Source organism: Populus trichocarpa, chromosome 11 (assembly GCF_000002775.5).
Source record: "Populus trichocarpa isolate Nisqually-1 chromosome 11, P.trichocarpa_v4.1, whole genome shotgun sequence".
NCBI classification, from domain to species: Eukaryota; Viridiplantae; Streptophyta; class Magnoliopsida; order Malpighiales; family Salicaceae; genus Populus; species Populus trichocarpa.
In genome coordinates this window covers 5759732-5773488 of record NC_037295.2, presented here as the reverse complement: position 1 = coordinate 5773488, position 13757 = coordinate 5759732, and the positions used below count along the sequence as shown (strand labels likewise).

General features: G+C 30.9%; 1 protein-coding gene across 1 annotated transcript; it reads left to right on the top strand.

The window, feature by feature from the left end:
- The first annotated feature begins 2088 nt into the window (after nt 1–2088).
- On the top strand, nt 2089–3542 carry LOC7472308 (uncharacterized). Its single transcript, XM_024580867.2, has one exon. The coding sequence runs from the start codon at nt 2425–2427 to the stop codon at nt 2962–2964; it is 540 nt and encodes a 179-aa protein (XP_024436635.1). The 5' UTR covers nt 2089–2424; the 3' UTR covers nt 2965–3542.
- The last annotated feature ends 10215 nt before the right edge of the window (nt 3543–13757 follow it).

The following is a 13757-nucleotide window of genomic DNA, read 5'->3' as shown; positions in this document are numbered from 1 at the left end:
AGTGATAACTAAAGACTAAACTAGAAAAATCAAGAGATAGATGTAAATTAAGATATTTGATCTCGCAACATAGACCATTTACCCAATTGTGTTAATGTCCTTTTTTTTAATTATTAGAATCAATATTTTATTTAATCAAATGATAATAGAAATAGATACATATGACATTCATTAAATGAAATCAAAGGGAAAAAAAATATTATGTAAGGTTGTATATATAAAAAAAACACTATCATTTTATATGAAAACCAAGTAAAAACCAAACGATATTTAACCAAAGAATAAATTGAAAAGTTAAGAGATATACGTGGGTGTGAAAAATATATTTTCAACCTGTTTTGACCTAAAATACCTAAAAAATACCCTACACTCCTAGACAAACTTATCAATAGTCTCAAATAGCTCAAATAACGATCCGAAAACCTAAAATCAACCCAAAATAAAAAACTTAGATCTACAATTTCAAGAGATGGTAAGGTAAGTGAGACTCCCCTCATCAGATGAAACCACTAACACTAAGATCGATGTTTTGTGGCCTTAATTAGTGTCAACCTAGATTTCTTCTCTCCAATTTCTCAAACTAGAGATTAAAAAAATAAAAAAAATAAAGTTCTAGACCAAAACTGAAATTTTAAAAACCAAAGGGTCCGAAAAGAAAGATATTAGAAAGTATAAGTATCAAAATAAACTTTTCAAGTAAACTTTGAAGGTGTCGCCAAGTTTTTTGGCCTTTTCTACTTTAGTCCACCATCTTCCAATCATGCTCTTGCTCAATAAATCAAAGCCAAACAACAATCAATTTAGCTACAAAAGAACTGAATCGAGAAAAAAAAAACTTTAATAACCAAAATGAAAAGAAAAACATTGCAACACCGTAAAAAAGTGAACAATGATATAGAGAACAATATTTCCCCCACAAAGTTTCTTATACTATAATTGTAATAATGTAATAAATGCTTGATTTTGTGATGTAAATAGAGATAGAAGATGGTTCCAACATCAAAAATACCCTAAAAATGGACCCTCCTCTCCATACCTCACATGTTGCCCACTAACATCTACATCCAAACCATTTAATGGATGGGCCACACTTTAGATGGGACATTACAAAGATTAATCGGCAATCGAACAATTTAAACAGTTTTAACTACCTTGTTTTTCTTGTAGCAAATCTCAGTGTGGGCTCACAAATCGATTGGTCTATCAGTCAATGTGAAATTATAGATGTAGATCAAATCAATCATACAGTAATGAAAATCACATTCAAATGGATCATCTTGAGAAATTTTCTCAATTATTATGATGGGATTTTTGAATTTTATAGTTGTTTTGCTTCCCAGGTAAACCTCTCAAGTCTTAACCACCGCAGGAGGGAAGAATCCAAACAATGACGTTGCCTTTTCCAATATATGAATGAACATACACCGAAAAACAATATATTTTATTTTTCTTAAAGCACAGAGGCTGGAAACAGTAGCATTATTGAACTGTCTTTTGGCAAAAGGGCGAGTAGACAATTTACCTTCTCTTGAGTCGAAGCGCTTCCCAAACCTAAAAATCTACTAAAGAGATAAAGCAAAAGAAGCCTACACCACTTCACTTTCCAGTGAAAGCCACAGCCCACGTTGATGTGTTTGGGGAGGTAGAAAGAAAGATCACCATTTACAAGCCCTCTCTCGAAGGAAGATTTCTCTATGCCCTAACTCATCCGATACCCACCACATTCCAAGCCATTCTAGTCTCTTTTGAAATGACCCCACCTAATAGTCTCTTCACCTAATCCTTCTGGCTGATTCAGTCGTCTCTTGACAAATGTCAAATCTTGATTGACACACATGTCTTGGATCACCCCCTAGCAGAAGGGTCTTGTCGTGGCTTACTTGGCAGTCCCAATCATGCACTAACATGTGTTGCCCTTACCCATGAGCCCCCCAACCTTGCAAAAACCAACCCAAAAGTATCGAACTTGGTGAATATAAGGCGATGGGAGGGTCCCCAGATGATGGATTCAAAAGGCAAAGTACAGAGTCAGGTGCAATTATTAATGCCATGAATTTCATCCTAAGCAAGCGAGCGAGCGAGCGAAGTTCCTCTCCCCTCACACCCAAAAAGCAGAAGAAAAGAATTAAAAGGAAGCAAAGAAAAGCTTTAAAAGAGACTATCTATTGAAAATAAAAAATAAAAAATCATTTGTGCAAAATTCTCTTTAAGTGACTGATTCCCACTGTTAGATAGCCACAAGAAAAGAAAAGAAAAGAAAAGAGAAAAAAGACCCTTCTCTTTCACCATTCTCTACCTCTTTCTCAGATATTGATCTCCATCAATTTCTACAAAGCTCTCCCTTCTTATTCTCCCTCTCAAATATGAAAGACTCGTAGAGAGAGAGAGAGAGAGAGTGACAAAATCACACACAAATTACTAGCCATGAAGAACACCATAAGGTGTTGTATCTCTTGCATTCTACCATGTGGAGCTCTTGATGTAATTCGAATAGTACACTCTAATGGTCGGGTAGAAGAGATCAGTGGCACAATCCGTGCAAGTGAGATCATGAAAGCATATCCAAAACATATCTTGAAAAAGCCCTCTTCACCTTCTGATGATGGGTTTGTTCCAAAGATTGTTATAGTCCCACCAGATGCAGAGCTACAACGTGGAAAAATTTATTTCTTGATGCCAGCTCCACCAACACAAGAAACCAAGAGTTCTCGATCATCAAAAGGTTCAGGTATGAGAAAGAAAAGAAGAGAGATTAGTATTAACAACAGAAGTACTGAAAGCAACAACTCAAGCCATATCGTTACCAACTCCATTTCATTGACAACGAACCTTCTCATTTCTGATCAATATTTGAGTGAGATTCTATCAGAGAAGCTATCAACACAGAGAGATCGAAGAAGAGGCCGTGCTGGTGTGTGGAGACCTCATTTAGAAAGTATAACAGAGGCGCCACATGATGCATAAAAGAGGGTTGAAATGTCAAGTTATATTGAGTTCTCGTTTACTTTTTTTTTTTGGTGATTCATTTTAGAGGTTCTTTTGATTTTCATTAGAGTTCATCAAGAACTCCCTTCTTATTCAAATTTTATCTTCTTTCAATTTGCTTCTTTCTTAATGTATATAGAGGCATATAGAGAAAAAGAAAAAATAATGCAAAAGTCGGGGGTTCAGTCACAGTTTGGAAATTGTGGAGAGAGATGATGATCATATCCTGAACAGTTGTGGTGGGATCTTGATTGGTATCATACCATTAAAGGCCGTATGCAAGCTTTGAGCTTCATTTAAGTGTGGCTTTCATGCTCTACAGAACAATATTTCCTGGAAGCTATAATTCCGTAGTCTTGGGAGACGGAAGAATTAAGAGGTGCAAGCAAATTTTCTTTCGAGTTCAGTACTTAATTTTGCTGTTGTTGATAGATAGAGATCCCACTTCTACTGTGCAGTACCTGGCATTGTACCTATCGAATTTAAGAATGATTGTGATATAGATGATGATTATATATTACACTACAACTGAAAACCTTCAGCTACAATTCTGCTCATCATTTTGTTAAATTGATCCTTATTTTCTGAATCATGGATAAAGGGAAATGTCATTGTAGCTCAAATTGGTCTTCCAAGTTCTAACTGTGCTTTTTTTTTCTTTTTTTTTTTCTGTGACAGGATGCTTGCATCACTCTCCATCTGTAGACATAAAGCAAAATATGTAACTAATATGTTATAATGCTCACGATTTAACTGCATATATATGCAACATATAATAAGCCGGGTTAATGAATTATCTTAACAATTGATTCCAATTTTCCACCCGCCCGTGTGCAGTGATCTTTCGATGAAAAAGTTGCCAATTTTTCATCCATCGTCGAGGTAATATTTCTCATAATAGTAGCTGTTTTTTTTTTAAAATATAATATCAAAACAATCTAAAAGTATCAAAAAATTAATTTAAATTAGAAAAATCTCAAAATTTTAAAAACAAACATGAAACCACACCAACAAACTAAGCGTATGTGATACAATGAAGAGGCAGTGCTAGCTTTCACAAGAAATCGTAGAATATATATTGATTTTAGATCATGACTCGTGATCGTCAATGGATCAACTATTTATATTAGTTTGTTGAGGTAATCTGTACAATATATTGTTTTCTTCTCTCTTTTTTCCGAGTAATTAGTGCGAGGGTGGAGGCCTAGTGCTAGCCCATCAGCCATGATAGAGGTCGCACCCATTGCGTACGTTCCCTATAATCAATAGACCTTGATTAGATGATCAAAGTGACTTTGAGGTGGATGGAATAATAGTCCCCGCAATACTTTACACCATAGAATACATAATAATGCACTTCTACCAAGCTTGCACAGCCCACAAGTGGGCTGGCTAGCTGGGGCATGGCATGTCCTTCAGCATTTTGTTCTCGCAGAGATGATTATTAGATGGTGCCAACAGCATCTGTAAAGGTAATTTACAGTAGATTTTGACCTTTGAATTGGCTGGATGGACTTTGAGCAGCCTCTGTTCAAAATCCTAGGCAAATATTTTGCAAGTCCCACCATCTGGGACCAATGAAAAGGTGACAGAGCCTTGATATCATGGGAATGTAATCTAATTCAAAATGATGCAAATCCATGACTTGTCAGAGTGGCAGAGAGTCAGTTCATACACCAGCTTTTGTTATGCTATTTGTTTCCTTCCCCTTTTGATCGGTACTCCTCTAAGAATCCCACCCCAATCTGATCATCGCCAGTTCAAAACATTAATTTAACCTCTAAACAATTCTATATTTTATCTCCTCCATCTACGACACATTTGATGAAAAGATTTTAAAAAAAATTATTAAAAAATATTTTGAAAAACAATAATTATTTTACTTTTAAATATCTCTTTAATATTAAATAGAATGATCATTATCATTATTATTATTATTATTATTATTATTATTATTATTATTATTTACCTGAATAGGACTTAATCAAGTTGATTAGAATAAGTAATTAACACTATATAATTAATAATTAAAGAAAAAGTACTTTATGGTTACTGTTAATTCTTAGTTTATATATATATATATATATATATATATATATATATATATTTGCGTGTGGGTGAAGGAATGACATTAAAGACCTTTGAATATTCTTGTTTAACTTGATCTAGTTTCAAATAAGGATTAATTAAAAAAAAACCTTGCATTGTAAACGGTTGATTAATTAATTTATATCGATTATCCAATGAGTTTAACAAAATTTACACGTCATCAAAGCTTTAGACATCCATGTGGCCCGAGCACCAGCTTATTTATGACTCTCTTAATCTTTTGATGGCTTGCTTTTTTATTTGATCGAAAAAATATATTTAGTCTAAATACATAAAATTAAGCTCATTTAATATAAAAGGCAATCATCATTCTTTTTTTATGATTTCAATTAATTCCAGATTATCTCCTGATAATGAGAAATGTTGAATATTATTTTGGGTTCTTTTCACCTTGCTTGGTCAAGGACTAATAATTAAAAAAGTTTGCTCCACAGTTAGTTGATTAATTTACATAGTTTATTCAGCTAGTAATCTTTAACAAAATTTACACATTATAAAGAGCAAATATCTTGATTAATAGTAGTCCAATTTAATGATCACATGTTAAGTACAACACTAAAATATGTGGGAAAATGCTATTCACACTCGCATTGTAAACACATATTCATGATCATTGTGGATTTACTATGTTCATGAGTTTTTTTTGTTTATTTTCTTTTTTTAAAAAATTGTCCTTTAAGGATCTAATTAAAAAATAATATAGATAAAATTGTGAAGGAAAAGCAAAATTAAAAGATAAAGGACTAAAGTGAAAGAGGCAGAAGAGATGGGTCCCTCCAGTTTCAATTTAGTCCTCATACATTCCAAATTATAACAATTTGGTCCCTCTAATTTTTTAGATTTCCAAAAAAGAATATTTCATCCTAAACTTTATTTTTTTTATTTTCAGTTCCTGATTTAAGAGAGGAGAGTCATTGGATTTCAACGATAGAAAAAGAAAATCACAGTTGACACCGATTTCAGCCACTAAAAGAGTTGATTTTGGTGTTAACGAGTTCTATTTGATAAGGTAAGTTCCACTTAGATATTTTATTACCTTCAAATTTTCTATATATAAAAAAACATATCTGAGCTTGGGAAGATTTTTTCTTTTGAACTGATTTCGGGTTTATGGATGAGTTTATCAAGGTATCTACGGTGTTTTGAGCATGAAAAAAAAAGAATTGTAAAATATGTTTTTAGGTTAAAAAATATTAGCCTCGATTTTCCAGCTAACATAATGGCTTGAATCTAGGAAAAATTAGACAACACAATGTCTAACTTTATTTTTCTTCAAAATAAAATTCAGGTGAATGACATGTCATCCACCCCATCAACAGTTTTTTTTCCTTTTATTTTATTCAATTAATTTTATTTGTGACCTTTTCTATTGTCATTTGATTAAATAAAAAATTAATTTTGCTAAACAAAGTCAATAAATACAATAGGGTTAAAGGCTTGTGTTGCGAGACCAAATATCTTAATCTATATATGTCTCTTGATTTTTCCTATTTTGTCTTTATTTATTGTTAGTGACATTTTTTCATTTATTAACACACTCGATTCTTGATTTATTTAATTAGATGCATGCATAAACTTTTTGATTTATGCTTAATAATATTTTATGTAAAAAACATGTTGAAAAAGTCCGCATATTCAATTTTTCTTATTGGAAAAAAAATCCAACCCATGATAAAACGTGAGTTAAATAGCTAGTTATAACTAAATGATGTGACTTAAAAGATAAGAACTTTAGAACCTATAATCAAGATTGAACACAACATGAGCGTGAGTCGATAGCTAGTTATAATTAAATAACGTGACCCAAAATTTAAGAACCTTAAAACCTACAATCAAGATTGAACACAACATAAAAAAACTAAAATCAAGTTGAAGAAAATCCAACACAATGATTACTTAAACTAAATAGCTGTAGTTATTGGATGAAAACATAATAACAAATCAATAACCGAAGGTATAAATATGAATGCCACAAAGAAATAATTTTTGGTAAGTTTTTAAAGTTTCATGTAAGACCAAGAATAAGAGAAAATTCTCACACAAGTTTGATTTCTGAATAATCAACTCTTCTCCATAAATACAAGCGAAATAACCTTATTTATACTAGGTAAAACATACTAAACAATGCTAAAAAAAAGTTCTAAATAAAATACGAAAAAGAATCCTAAATCATTTAAGAAAAATTGCAAATATTGAGCAATAATTCCTAGACCTTATTAGAAAACATTTCTGATATCTGATTGCTATAAAATTTTAATCTCGTGGGAAACAATACATTTAACATCTTTTGACAAAATTGCATCCCAATCCAATAGTCGGATCGAAAGTTATGCCTATTAATATAAAACAACACATATGTCTATTAAACTAAAACTACACATTAGAAAAATAAGCTCAATCCATGCCTCAAACCCAATAACCAACTATTTCCTTTGCATGGATTACATTAAGTAAAGTTTAATCATCTCTTGTTGCAATCTTAATGCTTCACTTGGACCAAATATCTTGAATTATATCATTGAATACCTCTTTAATCTTATTTGCTCTTAACCTTGTAATTGACACCTCTAAAGGATCCTTTGATTATGCTTGTTGATTCTTATCGCGGGGTGCGCACAACGTCAAATGATAGTGAGTCTGCCTCCTGAGTGATGATGAAAAGGGGTTTTGGGTTTAATCATAAATTATAATTATATAGTTCAAGAGTCGCCATCTAATATTATGGTTACTAGGAAACCTATGGTCTTCTAGAGTCCAGGTAAGGGACTAGTTGTGCAAGGAAAAGACAAATCATCCCTAGTGCACCCTACCTAAACTAAGCTGCATCATTGTTTGATTGTTTTTCTAGGTCATATTTCTATCCATTGGTCTTATGTATGATTTAAGGTAGATCTCGCTTTGTGAGGAAGTCTTTACCTTACTGGGTTAAAGCCTAACTATTCTAAGGTTCAAATTTTTGCATCGCATTTATTTCTTAAATATAACTAATTCCTAACATTCTAAACAAAATAATTGTTATGGTTTTTTTTTTTTTATCAAACCCTAATGGATAATCATAAACTAGTTACAATATCCATTTTTGCATTTTTAAAAATATGATAAATTTTTTTATCTCATTTTTAGAAAATGTACATGAAAAACTTCTAAGATTTTGCCATATGCACAAAACAAAACATTTTTTTTTATTTTTTAAATGAAAATTTATTTTTTTAATTTTTTTGATTTTTTTTTGAAGTTTCGGGAGAAATCAGGTATTTTTATTACCGGGTCCATATCTTACAGTGTAAATCTACAGCTCGATATTATGCAAAATAGTTGAAAAAACATGTGAGGGACCCATAAATATTTTTAAAATACCCTTTAGAAAATTTCAAGTTTTTTTAAATATTATAATATTATTTATTTAATATATTGGGTTGGACCCGACCCAGCCATCCAGGCTGGGCAAGAACAGGTCCAGCCCGACTTAGTCGGGTTTGTGCTGACTAGCGACCCAACAGACCTCTCTCTCTTTCTGTCTCTCTTTGGGTTTGGGCTGGACTTGACCTAGCCATCTGAGCTGGGCTGAAACAGGTCCATACCAACCCCTTTTAATGACATTTTACCATTTGCATGCAGAAGAAATTCTACATACAAATGACTTTAGGGGGTGAAGGAGAAAAAAAAATGGAAGGTTTACCTAGCTAGAAGAGAGGAGTTGCTAGTGGTGTTCCTGGTGGTGTAGAGAAGACCAGCATGTGGTTGGTGGCGGCAATGACGGTTGAGACGTGGTGGTTATGGTGGCGCAAAGAAGGCTGGCGAAGGAGAAGAAAAAAAACTGGGGAGAGACTGATTTTTTTTCCAACTTTGACCTCACTCAATGCTTGGAATCCACCCTATTTATAGGACGTGGAAGAGGGACACCTTGTCTTTACTAGTGCCAAATATTGACCCTTGATTCGAACAAGAAGGATCTCAACTGTTGGTTCAAAGTTGTCATCGTTAACTATCAGATTTTGACAATTCAAAGCTACCTGAGTTGGCCTCTTTAGGGCGGCACTACCGTGTCTATTGTGTCAATCAATCGGAGGGAGCCATAACGGGATGTAGTCAAATGTCAGCCCATCATGGTGGTGTATGTTTTGTGAAATTTGGTGAAGAGACGAAGCATTAAATGCATTTGAAAAGTAGCCCTCTAAATAGTCTTTTCGGGCTAAAGAAGAAGAAGACAATAAACAGTAACTACACGACATGTCGTCTGGTCAGTTTTTTTCTTACTGTTCAAAATGGTGATGTTTTGGAATTTTAGGGTTTTAATTTAGGGTTTTGGCCAAAGTTCATTTTGATCCTCTGACTTTTAATTTATTTCAATTGCACCCATAATTGACCCTAAACTTTTAATTTTATGTAATTTTGCCCTTACCAAACTTCAATATCAGCCTCAAATTTTAGCGTTTTTTTTTTTTGTCATAGGTCTTGGATTTATGCAAATTGACTCTCAATTGACTATTAAATTTTTAATTCTCTTCAATTTCACCCATGATTTCAATCAATTGGGTCCTAGAGGCGCGTTTTTCAAAATAGTTCTTAGTTGTGAGTTTCTTCAATTTAGCCATTAATTGATCTCAAACTTCAAATTTTCTTGCAATTTGACAACTGATTTGAACCAACTGACTTTATAAAAATTAAGTTTAATCCTCTAAAATTTTAATCTTTTAAATTAAGCCCAAATTGGGCTCCCAAACTTATTTTTCCCCCGATGAAGTCCCTAATAAAATTAATTTGATCAATTTAAAGTATAATTAAGTCTTTGTACCTAATTTAAATCCTTTAATTAGACCCTAATTAATTTGTAAACATAATTAAACTTTAATTTGACCCATGATTAAATCAAATTGGCCTATTAAAAATCTAATTACATCATTGGATTTAATTTTTATGCAGATTCGTCCAATAATATTTGATTTTACCTTGAATCTGCATTATCTCTATAGTTTTGGGTAAAATAAGATACAATTAGGCTCCTAATTCATTCAAAATTGCAGTTTAATATTCCTTTATATTTGAAATCCTTCTAGCTTACTTTTTTTTTTCTTCAAATCGCAGTCTTCTGGTCATTATTATTTATTATTTATTTTAAAAAGGAAAATGGGTAAAATTTTGGAGAATAACCCAAAAATAGGTTATGAAAGTTGCCACCTCTTTACAATGGTTACGATAGAAAGTCTCCTAAGAGACTTTAGATGGTAGGCTTTTTAAAGAAGAAAAATGAACGAGAGATAATAGACTCACTAGATCCTTTTGAAAGTGTTTGAAAGTGTTTGAAGTGAGGGCTCAAAAGCGCACTCAGATAAAAAAGATATAGGACTAGAAAGCGCACTAATTGAAGGACGCAGGCTAGAAAGCTCACTTGAAGAAAAAATAAAATAGGGTTAGACAGCGCACTATTAGAGATAAAGGCACACAAATATAAAAAGAGATAGGGCTAGAAAACACACTATCTGGTATACGAGGGCTAGAAAGTGTGCTCAGAAAGAGATTAGGTTAAAACATACAAAGATTTTTCAATCTCATTGTAATGGACGACTTGTCTATGTGAAAAATGCACATTTTTAAAAATCAATGAAAACAAAACTACTTTCATTAAATAACTTAAAGGATTTATTGAACTTGCTAATAAACTAAAAAACAAAATACATTATAAGGATTAATTGCAAATTTAGAGAAAGTATTATACAAGCAGTAAAATATATAGATCATTGACATATTACAAATACATTTTCGTTTATAAAGAGATTACAAATATGAATTGTTTTCTCTCTCTCTCTCTCTCTCTCTCTCTCTCTCTCTCTCTCTATATATATATATATATATATATATATATATATATAAATGAACTTGTAATATTGCTAGATATGATATAACAGAGTAGATATAGAAATGATACTAATAATACTGCATGTATCATGCATATATTAACCACAAATAAGCATGCAATTCATTAAATAAAAAAAAATATGTTATAATGTTTCACGGTGTTATCTTAGAGAAAACAATATGGGTTTGTAAGATGTTTGTTTTTTTTATCCTTCTATTTTTTTTCTGCTGCTTCTTTTTTTTTCTCCTTCCACATTTAGTTAATTTAATGTTAGAATTGGTGATTTATCTTGGTTAACTTAACTAGGGATTCTCAAATTGTTTTAAAAAAATTATAGCATTAAATCAATGCTTGATTTGACAGAAATAAAATAAAATTTCTTGATTTAAGAACAATTAAGACTTTAAGGAATAGAATTGACACAAGAACAAATTCTGAAGCTCTTTTTTTTTTTTTTTTTTTTACTGTTGTTGAGGTGTGCTTTTAGCATTTTTAGTACTACAGGTTTTTTTTCTTGTTTTGTTCATTTTTAATCCTTGTTTTCTAAGGTTTTTACATTTGCTCAAGGACTTTATTTTCTTTGAGTTTTAGTCCCTGAGCTTGAGAGATAAGAGAAAGAGTCGCTAACAAACAAGGAAAGACAGAAAGAGATTAGTTGGTTTGATTTAGGTGAATAAATAGACAAACTTAGTGTAAAAGTGTTTCGTTTGACGAAAGAAGTGTAATTGAGGTGCTTTTGGCCTTTTACATCGTTAAAAAAAGTACATCGAAGTTGAGAGAAGTTTTTAATTTTCAGCTTGATTTTATGTTTTTTAATCAATTTTGGGGTTTTTTTTAGTTATAAAGTTAGTTTCTTGTGATTATAAATGTATTTTTGAGGTATTTTTAAGTGAAAATGGGTTGGAAATCAAGTATTTGTATAAAAGAATGGACTGCTCTTCGGTGGTCAAAATCTTTGCATGCAAACAATGTATTGCGTGTTGTTTTTCTTGAAAAACAAATTGGCATCATCTTCCCAATAAGAATAAAAAATTAAAGGCCTAAATGCTCAGGCCTACACTTCTTTTAGCCCACATGCCTAAGCCATTTTAAAAAAACAATTTCCAATGATATTTAATATCTTAAAAATAAAATAATTTAAAATATAATATCTATATTTTCTTTTGAATTATTAGGTTGATCAAGAATATTTTTAGATATTATTTTATTAAATTCCATTTAATTTTTGTTTTACTCTCAAACTATCATTCTTTTTGTACAATCCATCATAATCATTTCTTTTATTCAATTACTTCACTGTAGCTGATTTTTGTTATTATATAGTTAAAAAATAATAGTTTTTAAAAAATAAATTTATTGTTCTTGGTTTGACAGATTAACCTGGATTGATCCAATTATATGTCATTGTCCCAAAATTTTAAAAAATATATTCTTTTATTATTATTATTTAAGTGAAGCAATGTTTTCACTAGTTTTTTAGGTTGCCTTTAGACTCGCCAATTCAACAGGTTCACATAAGATAAACCTCTATATTGTTGCCTGTTTGGGAGTGTGGTTACGGTTTCTTTTCAAATTGCTTTTCATGCCGGAATACATCAAAATGATGCGTTTTATTTTATTTTTAAAAAATTATTTTTGAGATCAGCGCATTAAAACGATTCAAAATATAAAAAAATTAATTTTTAATAAAAAAATTAAATTTTTTAATCCGCATTTCCAAACATTGTTTTAATTTGAGACCTGAGTTGGCCAAGGATTTGAGAGGGTGCCAAAGATGACCAATTAAAATGTGTTTAATAATACTTCTAAAGAGTTTACTGCTATAACATCTAACCGTTGTATTATTATTATTATTATTATTATTATTATTATTATTATTTACTACACTCATATTAAAATTATATTATAACAATGTTACTTTTTAGAATTGAAATCTGCTTTTAAAATAATAATTGAATATTGTTGAAAAACAAATGTTCTGGTGATTTGTTTTTTAAAAATAGAACATGTTGATAAGACAATGGAACTTTAGTTATGGAGCTATTTTTTTTTTTAATCTTTCACTAGCTTTTATTTTTTATTAAATAATTAGCATAGAAAAATGTTATTTTTAAAAAATTAAAGATATTTATTAAGAAAAAAAGAAAACTTTTACTAACAAATTATTTTGTTTTCATGGAGTTTAATTAGTACTTTTCTATTTAAAAAATATCAGTGCCTTGTAATTAAGTTAACAAATTAATGGGATTTTCCCAACACAAGATTAAATATCTTTATTTACATAACATTAAAATCTATTTTTAGTATTTATTGGCTAATGTGATCCTTAATATATTTTATTAAATGCATGCTTTAGATTTTAAATTAAGAATTATGATTTTTCTTGTGGTTGAAAAACACATTAAAAATACTATAATTTTTTTTTATTAAATTAAAAAATAACCCGACTGATATTATAGCGTGATTCACTTATCTAGTCATTTATCACTACCTATATTCGTATTGGCCAAAAGAATAATAAAAACTGAAAGAAATTTTCTTATTCTTTTGTGGTGTAAAGTACTAATAGTGCAAAATATATGCAATAATCCAAACGGCGCCTATCACTTTGCAACGATTAGTCATTACAAATGGTAAAGAGTCGCTGTCTTCCACCTTTTTCCATGATTTCTTTTTGGAGACGGATATATATGTGATCACATATTTTTCTGTGCTATAAAGCTCCATAGTGTTGTACCTTACATGTTGTACCTTACAAAAGGCAGAATAAGTAATGGGCCCACAAGGTTAGCCCACACTCTTGTCA

Excerpts from the sequence above, each read along its gene's own strand:
- LOC7472308 (XM_024580867.2), top strand. The coding sequence starts at position 2,425 with ATGAAGAACACCATAAGGTGTTGTATCTCTTGCATTCTACCATGTGGA.